Below are 27239 nucleotides of genomic sequence, written 5' to 3'. Positions count from 1 at the left end.
CTGTGAGTATTTTGACAAACGGCTTAAAGGATTGTCTGGTTTCACTTAGGGGCTGGAAGGACCCCAGTGGATTATCAATGCAAACATCTCGCTTGGACCATGTTCCAGGAACGCTGCGCTCCGTGTAGTCCCATTACCTCGGCACCAGCGCTGGGGGAGCACATATCCCTTCATACCCAGGAAAAAAAGGCGGCCAGCAGTAATGCAATACCTAACACGCCGCTGACACCAGATTTTCCAAGAAAGTCAGCTCCCACTTTAACATAAATCAAAATGACCGGTTTAGGGGAGGTTGGGATTGGTTTTTTTAGGCTTGGCCAGTGGGCAAGAGTGCTGCACAGAGGGACCTGCCCTAAGCAGGAGTGCGGGAAATCATCCTGCCGGATGCACAGCGTTGCAGGCCCATTACGAGCAGGATGCTCTGGGAACTGGAAAGCAAGAAACCTCCCCGGTTTCTTGTTATTACCTGTTATTCTATATTTAGTTCTTTTTCAGGTTAGTCTGGAAGTCTCACCTTCTCAAGAAACTCATCTGGGAAGAGCAACCAGGCCTGGCTGTGAGCGTGGGTAAGCCAAGAGAGCAGCCAGAGCCTTAGGCTTTCTTTACAAGGAACCATACATCACCGTATTCATTTCCTTATTTTCCTGAGAGAGTCGGTGGCACGGCTTATCGAGCCATCTGGAAAGCACGTTGTGTTCTGGGTAGACTGCACAGACAACTCAGGGGAGCTCAGGCATCCTCACTTGCTCGGTATCAAACTTCTTGCTGCTCACCAGCTTGCACCACCTGCCTCACAGCTCGGTTGGATGAGTGGCTGGTTCTACGGCTTGGTTTTGTGATGCACTAAGCTCTCCCGCTGACACTAAAAAGGAGCTGCAAGAGACGAGACCCTCCCAAGATCAGGTAGAGCCAAATACTTCAACACCATCAAAATCCAAGACTTGTCCATTAGAACATTTTTATTTGAAAATATATTAAAATGCCTGGCTAACATTTCAGAGTGAAAGGCCAAGCTTGGTCCCTCCCCACAGTCCATCCTTGCTCAGTGGAGTGTCCTGCCTTTCCAAACAGCGGTGGGATGCGACCCCTTTGCTCACTCAATGCCTTCCATGACTTCCATCACAAGAGTTCGTGGTCCTGTCATGATGAGGCTGCTGATGGTCTGATAGTCCAGATGCAAAACGTACACACCGTTCACTGAGAAAACAAACTGGCACACCTGTAAGGAGAGGAAGGGCAGATTACCTTCAGCCAATGTCTTCAGGGCAACTTCTGCCCATGACTGACTACAGCCAGAGGCTGCAGTGCAAATAATTTGCTGCAAAATCCTGTGAACCCTAAAGCATTACCACTCCGTAAGCTACGCTAATAATCACTGTGCTACAATCACTGTCTCGTCCAAAAGGGACCAAAGGGATTTAGATTGTGAGCTAACAGAGAAGAGGAGACTCATTTACGAGCAGTGGTTCATTTTGCAGATGGAGATGAGGCACAATATTAACATCTAGCAATTTGCTAGCAAATGAGATTCGGTAAGGAGAAATTAACTGGGCTCTTGAGTAAATGAAACAAATTCATCCATCCCCTTCCAATCCTGCCTGAAGCAAACAAAGAGTCACACTCCGCCTCTGAAAAATCCCATCATTTCAAACCTCCATGTGACTTTAGACTGACATCAGCTTGCAGAAATCACTCCCTCACTGCTCAGGCTTTTATAGCGAACTGTGAAACTCAACATTCCTTTCCTTCACACCTGAAACTCTACACACAAAACCCATACCTGCCTGGGTCTAAAACGAGTTTCAAGACCTCAGCTCATTTCACCTGAGCGGGAAATACTGGAAGTTACTGGATGAATCAAATCAAAGGCATCAATCTAAGGTTATTAAGCTTTCACGTACGTGGAAAATAGTTCCACGCAGGACTACGTTGTTAATAGCAGAGAAACACAAGATGCCTTACATCTCAGGAGCTGTGAGAGCAGGTGATTCAGGATAAAGCTCTGCTCCCTCCCTGCTTCACTGGGGTTATATACAGTTACTGGAGCTGAACTGGGAATTCTCCGCTTTGTTTTTAGTAGCTCAAACAGTTTTGACATCTGCAAAGTCTACCACAGGGACAGCTGAGTTTTGACAGAGTTTTTTTGGTTTCAGCTGCCCACAGCCCCAGAGCATCTTTCCCTCCGCCTCTCAGGCCACTGCTGGAGCTCTGTGCACCTACTCGATGGGACTGGTCTCCACTGCAGGAGGTGGGATTATCACTGATTTAATCCCAAAAAGCCCAAAAGGGACATAAGTCTTCTCTCCTGTTAAGTCACCATGAGAAAGAAGTACCTTCATCCCTGCAGCAGCAGCGGGTCCTCCGGGGTCCACTGCTTGGATGTGGCAAGGTCTTCCTCCTCTGACCACAAACCCCCAGCCCACCGCATCTCCCACAATCTACAAGCAGAAGAGAAGGGTTTTAAAAACCAAGGAATGGGCTGGATAGAGGAGATGCAACAGAACCTGGTGAGACGGAGAGCTCTGCTCGCGATCCTAATCTGCCACGGGTGGGAGAGAAAGGGCTGCGCACCAAGTGAGACACAGAAGCACAGATTAATTGCTCTCTGCAAAGCTGCTTTCTGATTAGTTCTGATCAATATTCCCTGCCAGCACGGGCGGAAGAGTGAAGCTCAGGCAGCATGAAGTCGAAGTGCAAGGCGTGCACCACGAGTGTGCTGAGAACACTTCCAGAGCACGCACGCCATGCCTTTTCCTTGGCACAGGAGAGCATTGCCAGGGTAGAAGTCACCACCCTTTAATTCTTCCCACCCTGATCTCAGTCTGTCAGAGCAGTTTGCTGTCATGCTGTTGCCATCTGATGTGACTAAAAGAGAAAAGGAATTCCCAAAGGACTTCGCACGTTACCCGTAGAAATAAATAACAGCAACTGCAGAGCTAAGCAGAACGAAACGAGCCATGAAAGGCCCAGGCTGGCAGAGTTGAAGGGCAGGGCAAGAGCATTCAGGAGAATGAACTACACGTCCTCGCACACATCATGCTAATCGCTAGCTTTATTTTTCTTGCTCCTTCCCCCCAATTTCTACAGCTCAGTTAATTGAGGAAGCCGATCCACAGCTCCTCTCAAACTAGCACAGCAAGACAGCCCTCACCCTTCCTAAACTGGTCACCATGAGATTCCCCCTTTCAGAGGTGGGCTGGAAAGGGCTAAGAAGTTTTACACAAAAATAAACAAAGCATGATAGAATCCGCAGGGCAGGAACTGTCTTGCAGCATTCACATCCAGCACCCATCAGCCCTGCCTCGACCGGTCCTACAGCTTTAGAAATAACACAAAAGCCAAAGCCCAAAGCTCAGGCTGTCTGCGGAATCCTGGAGATTTTGCAGTGGGTTTATTTCGACAAGGAAAAAAAGCTCATCATAAGAAAATCAAGAGTGGCCCTTGGATGTCCCCCGTTCCATCAGATGCTGATGGATCGTATCGACATATCTGACCAGCAACAGGAACAGGAACGATAAAGCCGTGCGGAGATGTGACACCTGTGTGACAGAGGATGAGTGTCAAAGTCTCTGCTGTCACCAGACTTGGCTGATTTGACAGTTTGTATGGAGCTGGATGAACCATCAATGGGAGCTTTTCTGTCCAGGAAACGTTCTCTTTCCTGATCTACTTCTTTAATACACATTAAATTAAAGCAGGGGCTGTCCACGTTTTCACCCACAAGAACATCTGCAGACATTGACCCACTGAGACTCACCAAGGAAGACCCGTGGTGATGTGACACGCAATCAAAGTTTCAACACACAGAGGTCAGAGCAGCAGACAGAAAGCTATCAAAGAGCAGTCAGAGCTCCGTACTGCTGGGTTAGCAATTCCATTCACCACGGTCACTTACCGTTAGCGTTTTCTTGATGTAGGGGGCCCCAGGGGACAGGAGCTCTTCATTGGTGACAGGTCTCTTTAACACTAGAGCAGAAGGTGACAGATCCTATCAGAATCAAGGGTTTCATACAATAAAGTGCATAACGAGGCAGCCCAGGGACTACCACGGGCTGGAGAACAGATGTTAGAACCACCCACAGTTACCGCACACAGAAATCTTTGAATTCAGCTCAATGTTGAGATGAATTTGCACAACTTTTCAAACCAATCCTCAGAGATGAGGCTGACCCTCTCCTCTTGCAAGTCACCAAGCTGACAGCGAATGAGTTTGGACCTGAGGCCCGAGCTAGCCCGTGCCCTGAAGGAATCAGGGCAGCGCTGAAGCCCAGACCTGATTTGGGGTTGCACTCGGCCACAGGAGGGAATACCAACGTAGGAGTAGTGCTGAAGTAGGGGTTGGAGTTTCCAGCTAGAGAAGTGATGCTGCTCCTTCGAACCGCCGAGACGATTTTGATCTCCTTGTTTGTCTGGACTGAAAGAGGCAGAAATAACAATTACCCAAGGAAGGAACAGTCTAGTTTAAAATAACAAACTTCCCCCACTAGCTCCATCCACATCTGGAAGGTAAGCATGCACTGAAGATGGCATTTGAGCACAGAAAGAATAAAACCAAGCTTCAAAGAAAGTTCAAAAGCTGAGCTGATTTTAAGCCGAGTTATTTTCTTGGGATGGGGACCTGTGATAGCGACTGCAACTGCCTCAAGGCATCCGCCACAAACAGATGGGTGGTCACGTCATGGGGTGCCTGGAGGAAAGCCCTACACCGCTGCAGCAAGACCCTCAGCTCTGGGATACTCTGGTGATGTAATCCCTGCCTTCACACCCCTCCACAAACACATTCATCGTTACCGGAGAGAAAGCTGGTGTTGCCAGGGTCCGGGTTGAGCTTGCGAAGACAGAAGGGGCTGTCCGGGCTCTCGGACAGGGCACGAGAAGAGTTCTCGTTGAGTAACTCTGTGAGACGCCGCCTCCGTCGAAAGTTGATCCAGAATTGGTAGAGGCTGTCACTGTCAAAGAAGTGATGCCTGTTGGAGACTAGGAGAGAACAGGGGAGGAGGGAGAGGCTGAGGGGGTGCAAAAAAATATGTAGCAAATATTCTGAGGGACCCAGATGAACTGCTTTTAATGCCTCTGTGTTCCATTGCAGATTTTCTGACTGTTTGAGAATGCTGCCTGCAGGGAATGAGGAACAGCAGGGCCACCTCCCTAATAATGCCACCTCCCCGGGGTGCACCATCGAGTCACAGCCCGCTACCTGCCCCTGTCCCAAGACACGCAGAGGACTCCCCACCTTCTGGAAAGTTTAGTTCCTGCAGACGGTTACGATCTCCAGCCAAGCAGGGATGAACATTACATCCTCAAAACCCAGCGCTCAAAACCCCAGGGGTGGATCCCAGTCCTGTGGCCGGAGGCTTTGAAGAAGCGAAGAGCAATAGCTCAGATTTCAACTCAAAGCCTTAGCGGGTGGTGGAAGATTGCTCCGATTTCAAAGGTCACTGGCTCCAAACATAGAACTCAAAGGCCCCATTGCCATCTCCAAGTGGGCGCTTGACCAGCACTTGTTGCACGACATGAATGAGGATTTGTTCCTAGCACAGCCTTGACATCTACATTCATCTCTGGCTTTCCATCCCGGCTCCAGCCCGACCCTCGCTCACCATGCTGAATGATCCCATGTTCCAACAGCGCCCGTCCCAGCTCCACCGCTTCCTTTCGGTTCTCCGCTTCTCCCTCCTGAACGAGCCAGTCGATCATCTCGCAGCCCAGGAAAGTCCTCTGGTACTTCACCGAGTTCTCCTCTCTCACCTTCAGAATTGACTCTTCCATGCTCACCAGCCTGGCACAGAGGTGGGACAAGGCTCCTGTGATGCCACACATCCGTGCCGTCCCACGCGGGAGCTGCAGCCAGGCGAAGTGAGGCCGAGAGAAGCGGGCAAAGCGTTACAGCCAAAATATTGCTGCCCTGGAGCAGTGAGGAGGGAGGGAGAAATGCCAAGCCACAGTCAGGCAGCTTTGTAAATCTTCATCACAGCGGAGAAAGCAGCTTCAGTGAAATCAGTTCAGCTGTGAACTTGGCTAGAGACCACAGGGGAAAGCCAAGCAAGCAACCAAATGCGTGCAACAAACGGCAGATAGTCCAAATCGACGGAGAAGGTGTGTTTCAGTAAACACACATTGAGTTTGCAGCGTATGTGGGAGCTACATCCAGTGTGTCCAGGAGAGGGTGCAGTGGGCTCAGCCGTGAGACACGCTGGATGTCCTCCCCGGTCCCCCAGCAAAAGCAAAGGACAAGGGCTGAAGGTCTGCTAGAGGGTCAGGGAGACAGCCAAAAATCACTGCTCGCCTGGCTGAAGGGCTTCCCTCAGTGCCAGGTGGTGAATCTGATCGCTGGGGTTTGAGGATGGAAACAATGTGAAGGGGCTGTTAAAGGGAATGGGGCCAGAAGGTGGTCTGTGGTTGAACCCAGCCCAACAAGAAGACTCATCAGATGTTGGGAAGATGGTTTGGATATAGAACCAGAAACAATCAACACAAAGAAAACCAAGCACTTGGAGGTAGAAGGAGTTTTCTTTACTGCCTGAGAATCAGTTTCCCCATTACAAATTTTGCAAACAGGCTAAGCAGGGTGCAGGGGTCTGGGCTCATGGGGGTCCTGAAGATCCTATACCCTGCTGATTTTGGTGGGACATAAATCCAAATAGGTGCTGGAAGCAGCTCATGCAGGGAGGCTGGGGGAGTGCTGGGAACGGCCACTGGACCTGCCCGTCCCGGGAGCACTCAGACTGCAGACTGGACCCTAGAGCTTCCCCGTACCGCATCCCAGAACCTGCGCCTGGGTTGGAGCCCTTGCAAGCACCCGTCAGCATCTCCCAACTCTACAGCACAAGGTGCGGGGGAGGAAGAGGAAAGCCAGCTGTAGCTGTGGCTCCCAGCTGTAGAGCACCGTCAGCAAGCACAGCGCGCTCGCAACTCTGCTGAGAGTTGTTTTGCTGGGGAAGGACTCACGTACTTCTCGTAAAGGCTCTGCCCCCTCATGAACACCTTCACGTCCTTGCTGAGCGGGAAGGTCCCGTCGTCCTTGCGGAAGCGGTACAGCAGCTTGGCGTCCTTGTAGTCGGAGTGCTCGTCGCAGACTGAAAGGAGGAGTTCGGAGCAAGGGCGTCAGTGCTGCGGGTGGCTGTCCATCCCTCAGGGACACAGCCGCGCAGCGCGCAGGGTGCTGTCTCCAGGTTAAAAGCTACGGGAGGTGCGTACCATGCCCTTCTCTACGCCCCTCATACCACGCAACATCCGAGCCCTCGGTCCCCAGATCAGGTGCCTGCAGCCCACGAGTTTGTCTGCGTTTTGATCCAGACACTAAAACGTTCATCAAAACAAACTGAGACGTTTGTTTGGTTATTTTGTTGGTTTTGAGGGTTTTGTTTGGTTTTTTTAAATCAATATTTATGCTTTCATGTAGACTAAAAGAACACAAACAGAATTGTCTCTCAACCAGCTTTTTTTTTTTTTTCTTTTCTTTTCTCCAGAAAGCTGCTGCCACATGTAAGCAGACTTGGAAGACAGGAGGAAAAACCCCCACACTGCATACAAGAGCCCACTGAATCACCTCTGTCCCCGTCAAAAATACAAAAATATATAATGACACCAACTTCTCCACATAATTTTGCACCACCCCTGCCCAATTCATGCGCACGGCAAACTGACCTCCACAGACATTTTTCTCCAAAACTAGGTGCGTACAACTGGAATAATCGAATTGATAGGAAAAGCCTCAGTTTCGTATTTATCTTGGAGATGAGCGCACAGTCTGTAAATGCATGGCTCTTAAGTGCATGCAGCATTCGGCGGGTAAATATTTGGGATTCAGCTTTGAGATAAACTTGCTTGCAACGGATTCCTAGGCTACAATAAAAAAAAAAAAAAAAAAAAAAACCACAAAAAAACCAACAACCAAAAAACAAAAACCCATTCCCCACCCAAAAAAAATCACAGTCCAGCTCTCAAATCAATCAGGCTGCCTTGCTTCAGGTCCACCAGTCTGAAGCAAGAAGGAGAAACTTTAGTGAGGAGAAAAAAAGAAGAGTAAAGAGTATGCCCAGAAAAAAAAATAAAACTAGTCAAGGCAGGGAAAAAAAAAAAAAAAAAAAAAAAAAAACCACAAAGATTTCCTTACTAAAATAATGTAATCCACTAGAGTGAAATTCAAAAGACATAAAAGAGTTCTTATGAAAATTGGAGCACTTGTTCATTCTTCTGAGCAGACTGGCAAAGCTGAAAACCCTCAGATTATCTGGAGTTCATCATTCCTCCCGAGTGTGAAATGAGGACGCTAAGGCCCATGACTCACCAAGCAAGGAGGCAGGCCAGGAAGGTTGCTTCAATCAGTGAAATTTTGCGTCTTCACAACCCCCAGGAGCAACAACTGAGATGGCATCACCACCAGGAATCAAGCATAAAACCTTACAGGACTGCACCCGTAGAAAACCAAAGCATTTTTGCCATTTGAGGACCAATTTCAAAGTGTTTCCAGCACTTAACAGAATAACAGCTCAAACCACACCAGACCTCTAAGAGCCAGCACAGACAACGATCTTCATGAGATCGTTATCGTCTGGATCCCAGGGGAGATGAGGGCAAACAGCTTAGGCAGCCAGTTGCGAAGCACTTGGCACGGCGCTGCGGTTAGCAGGCAGCCCTGTTTCCACAGGACTAATGAAAATTAACAGCGATAAGGCAAGCGGGAAAGTCAACTTCTGCGTCCTGCCAGGAGTTATCACCCAAGCAGGAGGGACGCACCGCGATAAGCAATCAAATCGGCGCTGGTACCCAGCGCTGCGCAGGTTTAATTAACTAATGGGTTTATTTGAAACTGTCAGCCCGAGAGATGGAAAATAATCAGTTTTAAGTGTTAACTGTTAACTGAGAACTCACTGCTTCAGCTTTATGCTTTTGTGATAAAGCACAGCAGCAGAGTTTGTTTTTATTCAAGGCTTAACATAAAGGGCATTAACCTCAGCAGGCAGCAGACGGAAACAGGGAGCGTTTGCAGCGCGGTGGTCAGAGGCAGCTATTTCTGGACCCGAGAGGAGAGGAGGGAAGAGAGGGCTGGATTTGGTGTGGTTGTTGTCATCTGCTTCTGTCTCCTCAGCCGCATCCTCTCGAGACAAACTCCCACCAAACCCCAGGTGACCACATCTCGTGTCCCAGAGACGTGGGAGCCAGGGAGCTCAGCCACAGCCTCAGTGCAGGGGTCTCCCAGGCCTGCCTGAAAATCCAGGACTTTTGGATTTCCACACGGAGAGAAACAGCTCTTCGCTAGTATGAAGCCCTTGTTTCCCGTTGTTTTGTCGGCTGGACCTTGGAGATTGCTCTGCAGCTCAGGGACCGGCGCAGAGCACAGTACACAACCTGATTAATCCAAAACTGCTGAAAGCTCCTAATAGTTTTTTTTTAAAGAACAAAGCCTGAATACTAAGAGCTGGGCTTCAGCATCAAGCTGCTTCCCTCAGCCCCCTTCCTATTTCCTTTTTTTTTTTTTTTTTTTCTTTCTTTCTTTTAACAGGTTCCACAGACAAGCCTTTGAAATGGCATCACAGACGCAATTCCCAAGGAAGACATTCCTACAGGATTGCTTGAGCCTCAGGTACCAGATGACTTTTTGCATGGAGTGGTGAGCGGTGTTGACTCCACATCCCTACCTGTCCCACCCCAGCATGGATGGGGAAACCGAGGCATACTGGGGTCTTACGGTAACAAAAAAAATTAACATGAACTTTCCTGCAGATGCGAAGCGTGTTGTAACTCAGCTTCCACTTCTGCATGACACAAACATGAGCTAGACCAGCTTCTGTAAAAACATCCACCACCAGCTGCCGGTGCAATTGTGGTAGGGCAACATGGGTCAGGTATTACTGAGCTGGATTCCAAACAAGAGCCACTCCAGATGCCGTTTTACCAGCGTGCAGCCCAAGTCCCTTTACTGCGAGGCAGGGAACTGGTGCATCCCTCAAAGCAACGCAGCGTCGCACAGACCCAACCCCACACAGCCTCGTGCCTGCCCATCACCTCCCAGCTTCTCCAGGAGGGTCGTGAAGAGGGACCTGACCGTGCTCCCACATCCTGGGCTGACGGACACACGCGGTGACCGGATTCACAGCCACCTCCCTGGGGAGACTTGGAAACCTGCGCACCGTGATGGATGATGTAGTGGTCCATCAGCTTCTGCATGAGGCGGATGCCCGTCTCTCGGTCCGGTGCTTCCTTGTGGTCGATCAGCCAGTCTGTGAGCTCCTTCGCCACGAAGCAGTTTGGGTACGTTCGGAGGTGGTAACGTCTGTCCTTAATGAGCTTCCCATCGTGGAGGCGAAGCCTGGAGAGAAAGGCAGCCGTTGAGCAGAGCTGGTGTTACAGAGGAATTTGGGTCTAATAGCCCAGCATCTGCCCAGCCTGGAGAAACCACTGAGGACTGGGGATTCCTGGCAAGTGCCCAGTGATTTGTAAATTCAACCAAACCTCTTGGCTTTGCAAGACTGCAGCATGAAACTTGTGAAGAAGGGTCAAAACATAGAAAAATAAAATAAAAAAAAAATAGTGGTATATATACAAATCTATATATACAAATCCACGTACCCACTAATCTACAGCAACAGCGGACAACACTGGTTCAAACTGGGATAGACTGGGACAGAGTTTACCAAAACAACCGCTGCCCTATCCTGAAATCCCTGACGTTATGGCTCGTCTGTGACTGTGGCGGAAAGATATACAGGGGTGAAGGTGACTCAGGTGAGCACGGCTTTGACTTTTTAAAGGACCTTAACAGCTGAGCAAGCCACAAAGCACAGAGACCTTCTGTCTTCAAGCCAAAGCCAACCCAGCTTGGCAGAAAACCTGTCCAGGAGCCAAGCTTTTGCCCTGTAGTCATGACTGTTTCCAAAACACTAACCCTGGAAAACGCCCAGTGCACGCAGCAGGCTCAGAGGTGTGGTACTCATTAAACATCTCCTCTGTAACGCCAAGATGCTTCTGGTTTCAAATTATTCATTTCAAATCACAGTTTTGCCCTGAGACAGAATATTTTACACCGGCATTGATCACTGCAGCCTTTCTTTGTCTAATGCCTCAAGTTCTTTTCCTCTTTTGGAAGAAGTACAACAGTTTCAGGTACCACACAAGAAGTTTTAAATATCCTAAGTATCTATCAGATAATAATCAATTACCCTAATTTGTAGAATTTATAAATACTAGGATCTCAAAAGTCTTAATATAAAAGATTTTGTTGGATGAAGAATTAGCAATTTATTGTTGTAATTAATGCTGCGGCTCCTACGAGCCAATATAATTCTTAACAGATATTTTCAGACTTTCCTGGTAAGTAAAATACTGAACCAAGGATTCGTGCTCCTGGCCTTGCCTTTGAGGGATTTCCCTCAAACACTGCACTCTATATTCAATATTTCACTCTTTACCTGGTTGGCTCATGCCCACAAGTGACCAGCAGTCATTCTGCACACGGATTTTACCTGAAGAGAACAGTCCACAGACAGCTGCCTGCTAGTTTTAGAGTTTTTAACATTTTTTGGCAGCTGCAAACAGGAGGCTTCCCCCCGACACCCCTCCGCTACGGGAGAGGACAAGCCGTCATTTTTAATACGCTTGCTTTCCTTCATAATCACAAGCGGGATGCCACGTCAAAGGCGTGTTTGGCAGAGATAAGAAATGCACCAAGAGTACTCTACTGCTATCGAGAGTCTGCAGGAGCCTATAAAGAATTATATATAAATTTTTTTTCTATATAAAATATATATATATACACACACATATATACACATATATCTTTACCCGAACTAACACAGACCTGAACAGAAACTGGTTGGGAGAATACTGTTTCCACTACAGAGCTGTTTTTATCACATTTCAGAACACACAGATCTCGTAAGGCAGAAAAAGAAAAGATTTTCAGCAAACAATACTACTGAAACATAGGATTTAAAAAATAAAAATTGAAAATACACTTATTCTGAAACTATTCTATTGGGAACAATTTCCAGGACAAGAAATTTCTGCCCCTGTGGACCTTTGTGACGTTTGCCCTCTGCATGCAGACCCAGGGCAGAAGACACACAGCTTACATGTCCTTGTTGTCTTTCCACTTCCCTCTTGTTGGCTGCTTCCCATCAGCTACGAGGAGACAAGTTCTGTCCTTCAGACGCAGAAGGACGTCACACCAACTGTGTATTCGAGCCGCTCAGCTGGCAGCCTTTACAAACCTGCCCACGTGCGATGGTGCAAAAACAAAGCCAGTGAAATTACAAGTGGCTTATAATCGTGCTTCCAGATAAAAAAAAAAGTTAAGGATGTGTGATGCTATAATATGAGTTTCCTAGATGCCAAAACCTACCCCTCCACCCCACTTCTTCAAAAGGGAAAAAAAAAAAAAAACCTCAAAAAAACAAACAAACAAAAAAGTTGGGTAAGCAAATTGTTTCTTTATCAAGGTCACACAGACATCATCATTCATCCCGTGTAACCCTGTTGAAAGGCAGATCCGCAGCAGGGTGGATAAGAAGGAAAAAAAAAATAAAATAAAATCCCCAGACACAAACCTCTAGGGAATCAGCAGTTTAAGTCACTGTCACAAACACGACGTCCCTGCTCCTCCCGGGCCAGCGTTTTCCCAGGGGCGTGACGGATGTCTGCTGCCGCAGAGCAACCCAAAGAGCTCCTCTCTTGGTCACTTCTGTCAGTTCCCATTTCGCACGATTTCAGAACAGAGTCTGAATCAGGGGCGTATGTGGAAGCAAAGGGCTTTCTTGTATCAGAAAAGGCGTTGCTTTCACCATACCGCAGCTGCACAGCCAGAGCAACCCCTAAAGCGATCGCTATTCAGCATCAAGAACTCACACGCGCCTGCGTGGGGTGGGATGTCTGCCCGGGATGCTCTCCATCACCTCCCGCCCAGGTAAACAGACCTTGAGCATCTCAAATGTCAAGGTGGATCTTTTTTCAAGGGTATTAACTCCGGTTAGCATTCCCACAGCGGTTAAGTAGAAAAAGATGGCCCCCGGAAAGATGCGTCACCCAACAGAACTTTTCTGTTCCTATCTTTACAGAAAAAAAAAAAAAAAAAGACCAAAAAATACCGACAAACCGCAACAAAAACAAAACATTCAGACAAAACGACTACTGGAAACAGGCTTACCAAAACCCAGTTTCCTGCACTCCCAGTCTGCAAAAGCACCAGTACATTCTGGAGGAGAGGGGAGGCCTTTACACACCTGTGACAGCCCAAATTGGAGGAGAGATTTAGTTACAAGTAGGAAAATAAAACATCTATGTATAGGAAAACAGGTCTTAAATCTCAAAAGGAAATCTCAGCCAGCAAAGTCTACATCCCAGTCTACTCCACTTCCACCAGTGCTGAAATTTTAATAATAGGCTTTTTAAGGTCATTCTGATCATGTAGGCTCATCTTCCGATAAAACATTCACCAGTGACCACTACATCAAGCAGTGACCCACGATTCCTCCAGGAAGACATCCCCACTTCGAGAGATCCAGGTTCAGCAGAGAACCACCAAACCTCCTGTGGACGCGAGATTTTTGGCCAGGAATACAGATTCTGGCGTGTTCATGAACACACCATTAAGTGAGCTCGATTTCCAGAGCATCAGAGCATGAGCACTGCATTTAACAGTGTCTCACGTTGAGTATCCAAATAAAACACTCAGCACCTTTGAAAATTACAGACAGTGCCTGAAATCACAATTTTGTTCTTCATAGAAGAAAACCTTCCTTCTCCTCTCACTCTTTCTGCCCAAGACATGAATTTAATAAGTATATTTTATGTCTAAGATTGATTAATGCAGCTTAACAGAGTTCTTAGAGGACAGCAGGTTCACCTGACCGTGAGGAATCCCCAGAAGAGACAGTGCACAAGGATTTGTCCGTACTTGAGAAACCCAGGGCATTACAGCAGGGTGTGAATTCCGAGCGCGGCAGCTGCTCCAGAATATCTCAGTGCAGATAAGCCATTTGTTGCAATTAGGAATGACTAACTGGGCCTCTTTTACAGAATGCCAGCCGGGAACGCGCAACGTCCAGTGTGATTTTCATGCAAGTTTAGATGTCTAAAGCAAAAAGATCAACAGCAGGAGATGTGAGGGATGAGTCCAAGACAGCAGTTCCCTCAGACTCAAGACCAAGATATCAGTGCATGTTCTTATCTTCATCTTTTTGATGGGGAGAGATCCAAGACCAAAACTCCTCTTCCCCATCCACAGATGAGGAGGCAGCATCCCCATGGAAGCAAAAGGATCCTGGCAGCCCAAAGCACAGCGTCCACTTCCCCCTCGATTCCTTTCGGATCTGTTTTGTTCCTGGCTGTCCCTACGGAGCATTCCCTCACCCTTGGCTTGTGCAGCTATTTCTGGCTGGGAAACGCATCCTGACACCGAAGGGACTCATCCCCCCGGCCAAACCAAACTCACAGGGATTTGCAAACTGGCTAGGAAGCCAAGGAACTGTAAAGATGGAGCAAAGGTTTGTTTGGTTAAATACAATAGCAGGGAGGCAGGGCAGGGAGCGGAGAACAGGGAAAAACAAATGTTTGAGATTTTATGGAGATACAACAGCGTTATTTGCTGATTGAGGCTCACAGAGCCAGGGCAGATCACAAGGCTCCTTCATGCGCTGCTTTATTCCTTACCTGGGGAGGACAACGTGGACATTCAACCCTGCCTGAGGCACCATCCAGCCTCTCTGCCTCAGTTTCCCTGTTGCTACCTGCCTTACACCCAGGCCCTGGGCAGATCCACATCGCTCACTCCTCACCTGCCAGGCTGTGAGGTCCCCAAAGCCCAAGAGAGACCCAAGCACTCAGCGTCCTGTGCTCTGCATCGCCCAGCTCTCCTTCCAGCCAGACAGGCTGCGGGGAAGGAGGAGCCCGGCAGCGGGTCCGTAATGTCCACCCTCTTCATCCTCCTCCCCAGGTTTTACATCCCCGCGCTGGCCGGCGGCTCCCTCTCGCCTGTCTGCCCTGGGAGCTTTGCCCAGAGCAAAGCAGAAGGATGTGACTGCTCCGTGCCAAGCCACCAGCAAGAGGATCCCCCTCTCCATCACTGGGGACTCTGGGGTCCTTCCTTGGCATTCAGGCTCATCGCCCACAAACCCCGCTGAGAACAGAGCAACGGTGGCAGGTGAAATCCGCCCGCTCTTCTCCACAAAACAAGGAGCTCGAGCGTTTCAAGAGCAGGGCGGGGGCACGACACAGTCAAGGCCACCCCAAGGCAGCTCGGGTCTGTTTGCCGCGCCGCGGTGTTTGCAAAACAGCATGCGGCTCCCAGCATCGTGGCTTTAGCGTGCGCCAGCCTCCCGCCTCTTCTCTCCGCTCCCTGTCACCCCCTCCTGCAGAGATAACCTGTGTCACCTTCACCCCGGGTGGCAAACTGAATGGGAGCAAGCAGTTCAAGATTGCAACCCGCTGCCACGGGCTTGGCCTGAAACTCTCGGATTTTGGGAGCTCCCGAACTGGGACACTCCAAGGCACTTAACTATAGAGGGGAAAAAAAAAATAGGTGCCCCAAAAAGTACATATATTTTGGATTTTCTATTCAACTTTATCCCAGTCACACTACTGGAAAGATATTCCCTCCCTGCAGATTTTCAGCATCCTTTTTAAAGGCTCAGGGTACATTCACCCTGACAATGAGGAGTGAAGTTCCCAGACAAATGTTGGGAGGAAAACAATTAGTTGGTATTTTCAGTTTTCTGGAGAGTGTAACATTTGTTCTACGCCTTTACCTCGATTCTAAGAATCAGCACGTTGTGCGGCATACTAGAAAAGCTCTGCTCACAAACAGATTTATGGATTCCCCTTCTCCTCCTTACAGTCTCAGTCACCAAATGCTCCAGGATCTGACCTCCCCCTGTCCTGACAAAGGCGCGAGGAAGCCACATCATTCCCCTTGCACATGCACCGATTAGCTTTAACACGTCCCGATTATTTTATTTTCTCTCAGGATACCTGACCCCCTCCTTTGGCCCAGGCTATAGGACTCATTTCAAACCTCAGCCACTCCAGAGGAGTCAAACACTGGAAATGCAAATATGAGTAAGCCTGCCCTGCCCATAAATTGGAAAAAGTCATCACTTTACGGCTCTTGCATGGAGTTATTGAAATAAGGCAAGTCACTCTTGGATCAGCCGCTGTTTTTCCCTTTAAGAAAAAGTTAAGCTGGTTTGCAAAGCCCGGCTGATAACCCGGGCTGCGAAGGCAGAAAGGTTGGTGCAGCCTCCCCCAGGCACCACCTGAGGAAGAGATGTAATTTCTGGAGCTGGGACAGTAATACTTGGGAAAGACAACAGCCTGGAAGCGTGGCTAGCCGTCGCTATGCATTTAAAATCCAGCCACTGTGGACACCGGCTGTGTTTCAAGATGGGGCCCTAATCCTTAGCTGGAAATATCACCCCTCGATATTACTACAAACAGCAAAGTTAAGGCTAGCGTGACTCACCGAGAGCGGGCAACATAGCAACACGGAGCTAATTTTAGGAACCTGATGCTAGCAATCGTGGGCTCTGGGCTCTTTACGTTATTCAAGGATGTATTTCCTATTTTCCACCCACATTTCAAAACAAAGCCGAACAGCTCCAGATACAAACAAGCAAACTCAGCTCAAGAGCCAGAAAAGCCTACAGACACGTGCTTAGAAAGAAAGCGGGGGTTCTGACCCCAGCTACACACAGAACGTGTTTTCTCACCCACACATGTTTTCTTGCACAGGAAAATATATTTCTGTCTTCATAAGAAAAAAAAAAAAAAAACCAACTCTGAAGTTGCTCAAGAACTGGGACTACAAACCAGCAGAAGTTCCCAAACGTGACTTTCAAAAAAGGGAAGACCCTACACGTTGCTGTGCACGGCACCCACGGGACGACCTCCAAACCCCCCGGGAAACTCCAAACGCCTTTGGAGGCGGTGCTGTCCCCATCCAGCCAGGGACCTTGGGGAGCTGCTCAGCATCACCGCATCAGGCTCTGGGTTTAGGAGAGGATGCAAAGGGATCAGAAAAACAAACCAAACCAAAACAAACTGTTGCCGTCTAAAACCACCTGCCAGTCCCCTGGCACCTGGAGGTGGAGGGCAGGAGACGCCCAGAGAGAAGCGGGACAAGGTAACCTGGTTCACCGCTGGTTTGGTGGGTGAGGGAAGGATCAGCAGATGCTGGGGAGGGGGAAACACTACCACCTGGGGGGAAGGACCTTGCTCAAGGATAGGTCTTTGGGTCTTCGGAGCCCCAGGAGCTAACCCTGGGCACAGCCCTGCCCCAGCCTGGAGGAAGGCCCCATCATCTCCTACCTCAGCTGCTCTCCAGCAATCATCACCTCTGCCCTGTAGTGCTGCTCCGTGGCTTTCTTCTTCAGGCTGATGCTCAGGCTCTCCATGCTGGGCTGGAGGTGGGCAGTGATGGGGAGATGTGCCTGGGGACCTCACACATCCCATGGGATGCGGGTGGAGACGATGCTCGCCCTCGGCGCGGTCCCCAGCCCCCGGCAAGGTGCGAGTAGGCAGCCTGAAGCTGCTGGCTCCAGCTCCTCGCTTCTCCTTCCCTCTCTGTGGTCTCTGGAGGAGGAGCCTGCTGCAATCTGATCCTGGCTTTGCTGGTTTCTCACCCGCTCCTCTCCAGCCGAGAGCGCGGAAGGTGGCAGGGCTGCTGTGCAGGCTGGGGACGGTGCCCTTTCTGCTTGCTCTGTGTAGGTGACCCCAGCAGGCTCCGAGCACACCCAGGCTGTAGGATGAGTGGTTTGATCAGCAATAAGATGCACAGAGCACTTCTTTACTCCGTAACTCTCCTCTGAAGGGTTGACGACGTGCCGTTCGCCCATGCAAGCCACGCAGCACGCTCCCAGCCTCTTCCCCAAGGGCTTTCCAGAGCGGGCTGCATCCAACGCCACAGCCAACGCTTGCTAAAAACGGGGCTCAGGGCAGCCCGAGCCTTCCTGGCTGGGGCAGCCCTCACAGAGGTTGGGTGGAGGAGTGCGGGCTGTAATTAGCAAGAGCTGGCGCTGACAAGTCCGGGACTCTGCTAGTGCCAAGCTGTTTGCCTGTATTACGTGGAGCCTTTAAAATTACCCCCAGGCACTGACACCCACCACAGCCACCACCAGCCATTGCCATTATTTGAGGTATTTTCTGCACCTGGAAGTGACAGTGATCAGCAAAGAAACAAGGCAGAGGACCTGGGACGTGGAGATGGTTAATTACACCCATCGTTACCATCGGATGCATGTGCAATTATATGTCTATTAGTTAAAGTGGGAGTGAAAAACACTGGCTGGCATAGAGGACAGAAATGCAAAAGAGGGGGGACGCCTCCCAGAATGGAAGGTGGAGAGGATGAGGTTGAGGGACAGGGAGGAAATTGCATCAGCTAAGGAGATTCTGCTTCAATCTGAAGCCGGATGAAGCACCAGTGAAGGAAAGCTGGCTTTACTCAGCTCAGCTTTTAGCAGCAGCCCACCAGCGAGGAGCCAGTGAGCCAAACCCCCATCAGCACCAGCCGACCCTTCCAGGCTCGCGTTCCCCCCGCGCCGGAACGTCGCTAAACCAAACAAGCTCGGGTTAGCCTTCCGAGAAGCGCAGCACGCAGCGGCCGGGGCCAAGGCCCGAAATCAAAGGGAGACCTGTGTGCCTCCCGCCCCGCGGAGCGGCGAGCTGGCACGGGGACCGCGGTGCTGGCGCTCCCAGGGCTCCGTGTCCCAAAGCGCCGCTCGCTGCCTGTGGGTGCAGGGCCGCGTGTGAACGGAGCCGGAGCAGCTTTTACAAACCAAACCGCCTTCCTTACCTTTTCTGACCTCTCTCCCAAAAGCAAATCATTGAAATACTTTTATCACCGAGTCCTGAGAAGTGAGATTTCAGGTGGTGACAGCTGGGCTCCTGGATTCCTAAGGGGTGGATGCTGAAACGTTTCAGAGAGGGGGACAGATGCCCTGCAGGCTCTTCAGAGTCCAGGCAGGGGTGCAGAGCCCAGTAACCCCCAGCTGATATGGTCACTGCCACACGCTGGTAAATCACTGCCAAGTTGGGAGGGGGTTTTCACATCATCCCAGGAGAGACCCGGCACTTCAAGGCACAAGAAGGCACATCACACAGACCGAGGCACATTTCCGCAGGGCTTGAGTCATCCAGTTCGTTCCTCAGGGCGCAGTTTGCGGAATCGCTTTGCCAAGGGGTGCCAGTGCTGCTCATCTCCCCACCTTCTCCCTGCTGGGATGGCTATGAACTTGGTTGACTTCAGCCGATACTCTCTCTAGGTTTTCTGCCCCATCCTGTTGACCAGGGTGCAAGCAGAGGGTACCGGCTGCCCGCCTTGATGGGACAGGCACTGACACCACGGCAGACGTCAGTTCTCACGTATTGCCCATCTCCAGACGGCCAAGTACAGAGCACAGCCTGAGCAGGGAGGGGGAAGGTGGCAGAAGACATTTCTGCACGTGCAGAGATGGGGAGAGAGCAAGAAGGAAGAGGTGACGCAGGGTAAAGGCACCCCTGTAGCTGGAGGCACGCTGGTCTTCCTCAGGCCAGCATCACCGCCGGTTCTCTGCGGACGGAGGCACAGCAGAGGTGTGGCTACTGGGATCCAATACATCCCGGTCTCCATGCTCCCGTCCAAGTCAAACAGCGGCTGCCTGGAGAGCAGCAGCACTGGGCTGCACCAACAAGGCTCCTTCTATCTGGAGCACGGTCTCTCCCGCGTCCTGGCAGATCACGCCGCGCCGTAAACGCAGGAAAACAGGCTCCCCTTGTGCGCGCAGGCGGACTCTGCCGTGGCTCTCAGGCTGGCTCCCCTCCAGGGAGAAACTGCTGCTGTTTTACTCATAGGATAGTAAATGTCTTCCTAAAAAGAAATTTAAAAAAAAAAAAAAAAAAAGAAAGGAAAAAAAAAAGAAAAGAGAAAAAAGAAAGAAAGAAAAAAAAGTAAAAGAAAAAAAAAGAAGAGAAGATACTAAAAATATATTGCCTCCCCTTCTCAAGCGCTGAGAGAATTCAGCCGAGGGACAGAGCAGGTGACCGTGGAGTAGCTGGTCTCCCAGCAAGGACAAGGGCCAAGCTAGTGAAATGAGTCACCAGGCTTGAGATAAATTGTAGGATTTCACCAGCATAAAATTAAATTGTGCCATTTTGAATATTAAGCCTCAAAATCTAAATGGGTTTTAAAAAGGGATTAGGTGAACTCACACAGGACAGGTCTCGGCACTGAACGTGATAATCCGGATGCTCACTCCTGCCTTCACCGCTGGAAGCTGCACCAATGTGTCAGCGCAGGGATCGCTCACCACTTCCCATCTCCTCTCCCTGGCATCCGCTCCTGGTCCATGTCAGCACGAGGATCTGGACCTGGAGCAACTTTTGCTCTCCCCAGCCCAGCAGCCCGAACATCACAGCCTTGGGTTTTTACACTGGACACCTCTTGAACCCAGGAGAAACCAGACGTTAAACCCAAACCAGGCAGCCCCCTGCCCGCAGCACCAGGTTCTGATTTACCCCCAGGAGCATCCTTTGCAGATCTGACACCGTTCCCCCAAGGCATTTTGCGTCGCTGGAGGGAACACACGCTGAGCAAGCTGCCGTTAGCTCCATCCCGGAGGCGACAGCGTTTCAGGGCTGGCACATCCCCAGAGATTTCTTCCCCACTCTCCATACATGCCAGAATTAATTAGGTTTAATCAGTTATCAGCTAGGCCTACAAATGAAAGGTGTCATTCATCCTGCGGCTTTGGGGTCCAGGGCTACACTGAATACGCAGCGCTGCCGTCACTTCATCCAGGTTTCCTCTCCAGAGGAACTGCAGTCGGGATTTTTCCTGTTTCAATAGATTAGCGAGTGGTTTGACTCTTTACGTGTTCAGAAAAGAGAGAGGCACTGCTGGGGACAGCCAGTCCTCTTGGTTTTCAGCTCCCAACACTGGTACAATGTCAATTAGCCGGTTTAGCATCCACTGTTTGGGTTTGTTTTTTTTTTTTTTCACTTCTTTTTCCCAAGCAGGGCTGAGGAAAAGACAGGAGGGAATTCGATGAGTTTGTTTTTAAATTACAAATGCACAAATTATCAAGAAAAAAAAAAAAAAAGAAAAACCTCCTGTGCAGGGCAAGAGAGCCTGGCCACAGACCGGGATTCTGATTTTTCCTGCTGCGAGCTGGCACGTGGGACGGCAGCAGCCTCAGCTGGCCATCAGCCATCGCCTCTCGCCCCACACGCTGATTTTGATTCAGCAAAGGAGTTCGCAGCCAACGTCAACACCATAAAACCCCTGATTTTGCAGGGCCTGCGTTGTTTCCTGTGTGAGAAAGGCCAGCTGACAGCGAGCTGCTCTTGCCAGAAACCATTTTCCCCCGGGGAATTCCTTGTCCCCAGTAAGGTGTGTTCACCTGGGCTGGAGCCCCGCCAGCCAGGCTGGGCAGCGAAAGCACAGCATTGTTTGGGGGCCAGGCTTACGGAAAAAAAAAAAAAAAAAAAAAAAAAAAATATATTTGGCTGTAAACCTCCCAATCCACTCCTGAGGCTATTTGCTGCTTAACTCCTTGATGTCATCGCCACACCAAATTCTGGAGGCCACCTCACAGCAAACACCTCCATAGAAAAACAGCTGAAATACCAGATCAGCAATGCTGAGCGCGCCTTCCCGGGAGATCCCTCACCGACAGCGCCCAGGGGAACGGTCTCGCAGCCATTAAAGCCAGCCTTGAGATCGCTGTGCACCGGGGAGGCGAGTTGCACCGCGGAGACACCTTCATCTCTGTGTTGGAAGCTGATAATGAGACTGGAGAGCAGCGTTCTTAGAAGTTCTCGAAGATTTATTGCCTTGAACTGGCAGAAAATGAGCACGTTATTCAGCAATTTCTCATTAGCCAGTTATAAATCTCAGCTGGAGCTCTCGTGTCATTGAGTGTCCTTCAGTTTGTTCCAGAAAATAAATTTGGATGTTAGAGCAATATATATAGCGTCTTTCCACAGAAAAGAAAGGCTGCTAACCCCAAGCAATCAAATGTAAGTCAAAATAATCTGGCTGGCTTCAAAACAGCAAATATGGGATCTGTTTCCCTCAAAATTGTAAACAATTACAGCTCAGTCATGGTTCTCCAAAACTACAAGGAAAAGAAGTTTAGCTTGCAACAAACAAAATACAACAACAACAACAAAAAACAAACCTGAAAAATGAAGTTCTTCCACAACTGCCCTGCCCGAGGACCTGCAGCTTTAATGGAAACATCACCAAACACTTCCCTGCTAATGAACTAATTAAAGTCTTCATTGGAAAGATAAACAAAGAACAACAACAACAACCACCCCCCATTCTTACGCAACAAGACATGGAACCTGCATCATCCTTACTTCCTCATTCCCCAACAGCTAGTAGAGAAACATTAAAAACTTTCAATGATCCTTGAGTTCCAGCTCCCATTCCAGTGCTGGGGCACCAGACGGCAGCAGGCCAGATGAGTTTAATTCCCTCCCTTCACCCTGAGGCTCTTTTTTAAGATCCGAGTCAGGCATTGCAGACCACCCTGACGGGGACACGGGGTCTGCGAGGGGCAGCTCTGCTGCCCCGGCTCCATGAAAGCCTCCCAAGGATCTGGAGACCCTAACCCGGGTCAGGGCCGTGTCAGATGCTGCACGGCACGGGCAGGAGCCAGTTCTAGAGAACTGAAGAGAACTGTTGGCAGTTGCCGTGCCGCACCGGTATCAGGAATGATGGAGAGCACAGCCCTGTCCTGGCTCCATACCACCGGTCTGCTGCTTCCTCGCCGTAAGGAAAGGGCTGTTAAACTGGTTTAAAAGCAAAGGGCTGGGACAGCAGGGGTTAACAGAACAGCCTGGAACCTGGTGTTTGCTACAGCCTGAGCTTTAAACTGCCTCCATCCAGCCTGGTGCAGTGAACCGGAGAGAAGGGAGAGCCAAAATCCTAAGGTAGCTAACAGGCTGTGTGTGTGGTTGGGGGAAGAGGAATTTGCATGGTGTAGGCTTAATGCAGTGTGAAAGTCAAGGGCAGAGGACAGGACAGGCTGTGGATAAGCAGACCCACAAGCAGAACACATTTCTAACCCTGCATCCGGCTGCTCAGACCCCGTTTGAGCTTGGCTCCTGCAACAGCCACGCAGTGACACAATCCCCTCCGCAGGAAGAGAAGCGGGGCTCCTCATCGGCACTGTCCCTCTGAACACAACCTCCAAAAATAGCATCTTCCCTGGGAGCTGGGACATTGCCCCAGCCCTTCCTTGCAACCAGTGTGAGAGAGGGTTTGCGCTGGGACTCATCTGGAGGAGGTTCAGCCCAAGGAATGCAGCCGCGGAGGCTACACAAGCAAATGGACGACAGCCCAAGGAAGATTTACTGTTCTTGAGCTGCTGCCACGCAGCAACTACTCACAGCGCGAGTGTTTCCCACCGGCACCGACATTCAGACATCGTTCACCTGAACACGTCAGCTCCAGTTTTCTCGTCACGCCTCCCATTCCACCGGCAGCGGCAGCCAAGCACGGCTGAGCCGTTTCACCTCCAACGCCTCGTGGGTTCTGGTTTTAGATTCAGACCCTCTCTGTTTTCCTCTGTACTACAGTAACACTGGGGAGCCCAAGCTGAATGGTTAAGCCCTGCCTAGATAGACTAAATCTGCAGTTCAAGCCCAGTGTACTGCGCTGAGGTGCAGCTGGGAAGGGACAGCTGATGGCTGGAGTCAATGGGAAATTTGTGAATGGGCAGTTGAACTGTAACAGGCTTCTGCGCAATAACACCACAGAAAGGTTTCTGTAAAGAGGAGAATTCCTAGTTTGACCTTGATCACAACAGCCTTTATACAGTCTGGCACATCGATTTACACATATTAACCGTCCATGTCAGTGGGGGGGGGGGGGGGGGGGAGTATATACAAGTGGGTTTTTCCCTAGATAGTCAAACACTGTTCCATTTCGGGCAACTTGAGCAATCCAGTGAAGAACTGCTAATATTAAGCAGCAGCACTTCAATCAGAAGTGGCAGATATTTTTTTTTTCATCAAGACACACTCCAGCCTTTCTGCATTTCCTGGCAGAGGCTGATTTATCTATTGTAAAATTCAACAGCCTCACAAAGCTGAGCAGCCTCTCAGAGCGAGCACGCTTTGGCAGAGCTTAAAGGGAGAGACAAAAAACGGCTTACAAACTGTGAAGAGCTGATAGCACTGGTTTTTCCTGCTTGAGCAGCGATCGCCATCCTGGTGTGGTAGCACACGAGTGTATTCTTGGCAGTCCTCGTACCCAGCCCTGCCAGAGAGACTCGGGCTCTCCCACCTTCCCTCAGCGACTGCAAGTGCACGTAGGCTTCTCCTGTGAGGTCTTTTCAGTATTTATTTCATCTCTTCCATTTTTAGCCAGCTTAAACGTTGCCATTGTGGCAACGTCATTTGAGGGCAGAAAAACATGGTGAAGTTTCATCTCACCTAAACCAGCAGCGCTCGCTCAGAAGAGGAGGCTGACCTTTCTCTTCCCGCGTTACTGATGAGGTGCAGCTCCTCGCTGACAGAGCACAAACAGCTGGACCCAAGACAGACAGGCAACATGTCTTGGCCTCCTTGCAAATTAGTGACTTAACAGATGATGAAGGATTGCGCCGTGCGTACGTCAGAGCTTTGGGTTTTACGGCTTCCCACCGGAACAACCCAGCTCCACCTCACTTTCCTAAAGACTCCACTTCTATCAGCTTTTGCTGATTGTGCTCAGCTTGAAATTCAGAATGCACATTACTGCTTTCCATGGTATTTTGTACGTTTCTAGGTCATTGGCCTCCATATGCTGTCAGAACAGAGCCAAAACCTCCCTCCAGAACCAGCACATCCTGTTTACTTGAAGTAATCCCAGGCGAAAACCCTGCATCCAACACACAGAGCAGCCCTTAGCACAGGACACGATGGCAAAAATCAGTATCAGTGGAATAATACCGGTGCTGGTTTCCAACCTAAATGTCCACTTTTTGTGTAAAAATAAAATAAAATTAAAAAAAAATACAGTTAAATTGTGCAAGGCAGACAGGATTCAGTCCTGCTGACCAAGAACATAATAAAAGAAATTTTAGATTTACACAAACCTCAGTGCAGTCATGAATCATCTGGAGTACTCACACGGCTGTTTGGCTAATGAAAGAGACTGGATCGGAATGTGAAGCATCACCGCCAGCTGAAGGATTCACCAGAGGAATCTTGCTTCTTGGAAAGAAAAGCTGCTTTAGAAGTGACCCCTTCTCCTGTGGTACGTGCCATTGTAGCCAAGCTAATAAAAGCTCTGAGTACATAAATCTAATTGCAACTGCTTTAATTTCTATTTTATAGCTCTCTTTAAACAAAGGAGTCAACAAATGTTGTCTTAAAACTGTTGTTAATTCAAATAGATCTTAAATTACTATTTAAGACTATGAAACTCTGATGAAATACAGAGATTAATCGCCCAGTTTTGGCTCTGTCATCAACACCGGCAGCTTCCTTCTCCCTCACTGCTGGCAGTGACAAATACGCGTGATACCAGCACATCAGGACATACATTCATGCTCTTCATGTCACTCACTCTCGTCCAATCTGACAATTTCAGGCTCATATTGTAACAGAACTTTCCTACTTTCTTAATCATGAAGCATTTTGAGTTTACTCGGAGATGCCAACTGTACTAACTTCATTCAAAAGGCCACATAAGCTACAGTAACGCACAGGGGTTTAAAATCACCTGAAGTCCCCTGAAAAAGGGCTGAACACCGTTCTGCTCCATATCTCGTTGCTTTATTACAACGCTCTTTAAAAGATGACACTGCAGTTCAAGTTCGGTACCGCTCTACGGAACAGCGAACAGCGTTCACTGAAATCGCCATTCCCGTGAACTTCACAAAAAACACAGCAGGAAAATTAAAGATGCAGTACTCCATACTGACCAAGTTTCTGCTGGCTTGAAAGGGAAAGAGGGTTCTACAACTAGAGGTCACAGAGCCAGTACGGTCAAACTCTAATAATGTTTCTTGATTTCTGTTCAAATCAGATTACTCAAGTCTTTCTTAACAGAGTTACTGAAATTTAATATTGCCAGTGTAAGGTGAGAACTGAAATACGTTGGTAGACTGCTATGTTCCAAGAGGAGCACTGTATCTTTAAATGCTTCCTGGATTAAACAAAAGGTTTTACCTACACTTGTTAAATTATTGCACAGATGGTTACACCGATAAATACGTTATGAACCCATGGAATGTCACACAGTCTGGCCTGGAAAAGAAAAGCAGCAGCATTATCCTTGAGGTCTCAACTATGAGGGAGAGCTGGCCAAGCCCTTCTTGAAATGTCGTAATTATTAACAGGTTTCAAGATACAAATGAAACATTTTAAAATAATCCCTGACTCCTACGATTAAGTTCCTGGTTCAGGAACATTCTCCAAGACTTTCACTCTTTTGCAAGTGGCACTTGGTTTGAATGTCTTGGAAGTTTTTTGTATTTGAGGCTACCTGCAGAAATCCAGCTGCTCTGTATTTGTGTGAAGCCACACAAAGGAATAAACCAGCATGAAACACCGTGAAATTTAAACCGAACATTACAGTAGTCATTTCACCTTCTGCGCTCTCTCCTGGCAATTCGTTTGTACGTGTTAAAATTGTTAATGCATGGTGTGGGACTAAAAGGAGAGCGGAGCCGTGGCCGTCCAGCACACAGGGGAAGCACACAGCGACACTGAAGCATTGCAGATCCACGTGCTCACTCTTCACGGCCGTATCTTCACTTAGATGAGTGGCCTCTGCTCCAGCAGGCTGCACGCAATGCCTCTGTGTACAGCGCTCAAAATCAGGACCAGAAAAAAAAAAATTGGGAAGAGGAGAGGAGATTAAAAAAAAGTCTAATTCATAAACTCTTGCTCCACACATGCAACTTGATTGGGTGTATTTCTCCAAATTGCAGAAACTTCCCAGTCACCTACTCTTAAAGAAAAAAAAAAAAAAAAATCCAATAAAACAGAGGCTTTGCAAAAATGCCCTCATTTCATCCTTTCCTCTGGAAGACATGGTAAAATGTCCAGATTCAGACAAGTCATAAAAAAATACCAGTTTGCCTCTCAAACTGAGGCCTGCTGGTATACTAGTTTTGTGGCTGCAGTTACACTTTTCTGCCATTATACTGGTTTTTAGCATCTTCCAGTAACAGCTTTCAGGGAGTTGTAGCATTTTGTTGCATCTCTACAGCACCGCAAAATGAGAGACTGCAACTGTTCTGTCACTGTCTCCTCAACGGAAAGAA

The 27239-nt window shown here is 49.1% G+C and overlaps 1 protein-coding gene across 1 annotated transcript; it reads right to left on the bottom strand.

Moving 5' to 3' along the window:
* Positions 1-933: 933 nt before the first annotated feature.
* LOC104484098 (DEP domain containing MTOR interacting protein) lies at positions 934-17417 on the bottom strand. The gene is made up of 9 exons (XM_086760835.1): positions 17302-17417; positions 10134-10312; positions 6953-7076; positions 5601-5779; positions 4792-4977; positions 4274-4414; positions 3896-3966; positions 2334-2438; positions 934-1219 (listed from the first exon to the last, which is right to left on the bottom strand). The coding sequence occupies exons 1-9, from the start codon at positions 17385-17387 to the stop codon at positions 1094-1096; spliced, it is 1197 nt and encodes a 398-aa protein (XP_086616961.1). The 5' UTR covers positions 17388-17417; the 3' UTR covers positions 934-1093.
* Positions 17418-27239: the final 9822 nt, after the last annotated feature.

The sequence above is a fragment of the Chlamydotis macqueenii genome, chromosome 16, assembly GCF_036417535.1.
Source record: "Chlamydotis macqueenii isolate bChlMac1 chromosome 16, bChlMac1.mat, whole genome shotgun sequence".
NCBI classification, from domain to species: domain Eukaryota; kingdom Metazoa; phylum Chordata; class Aves; order Otidiformes; family Otididae; genus Chlamydotis; species Chlamydotis macqueenii.
Note: the sequence above shows the minus strand (reverse complement) of the source record. Positions and strands in the feature narration are given on the sequence as shown.

Excerpts from the sequence above, each read along its gene's own strand:
- LOC104484098 (XM_086760835.1), bottom strand. The coding sequence starts at position 17,387 with ATGGAGAGCCTGAGCATCAGCCTGAAGAAGAAAGCCACGGAGCAGCAC. Across the intron at positions 7,077-10,133 it reads CCACTACATCATCCATCACG|TCTGCGACGAGCACTCCGAC; the intron begins GTGCGCAGGTTT and ends TCCTCCTTTCAG. Across the intron at positions 4,978-5,600 it reads ACATGGGATCATTCAGCATG|TCTCCAACAGGCATCACTTC; the intron begins GTGAGCGAGGGT and ends GTTCTCTCCTAG.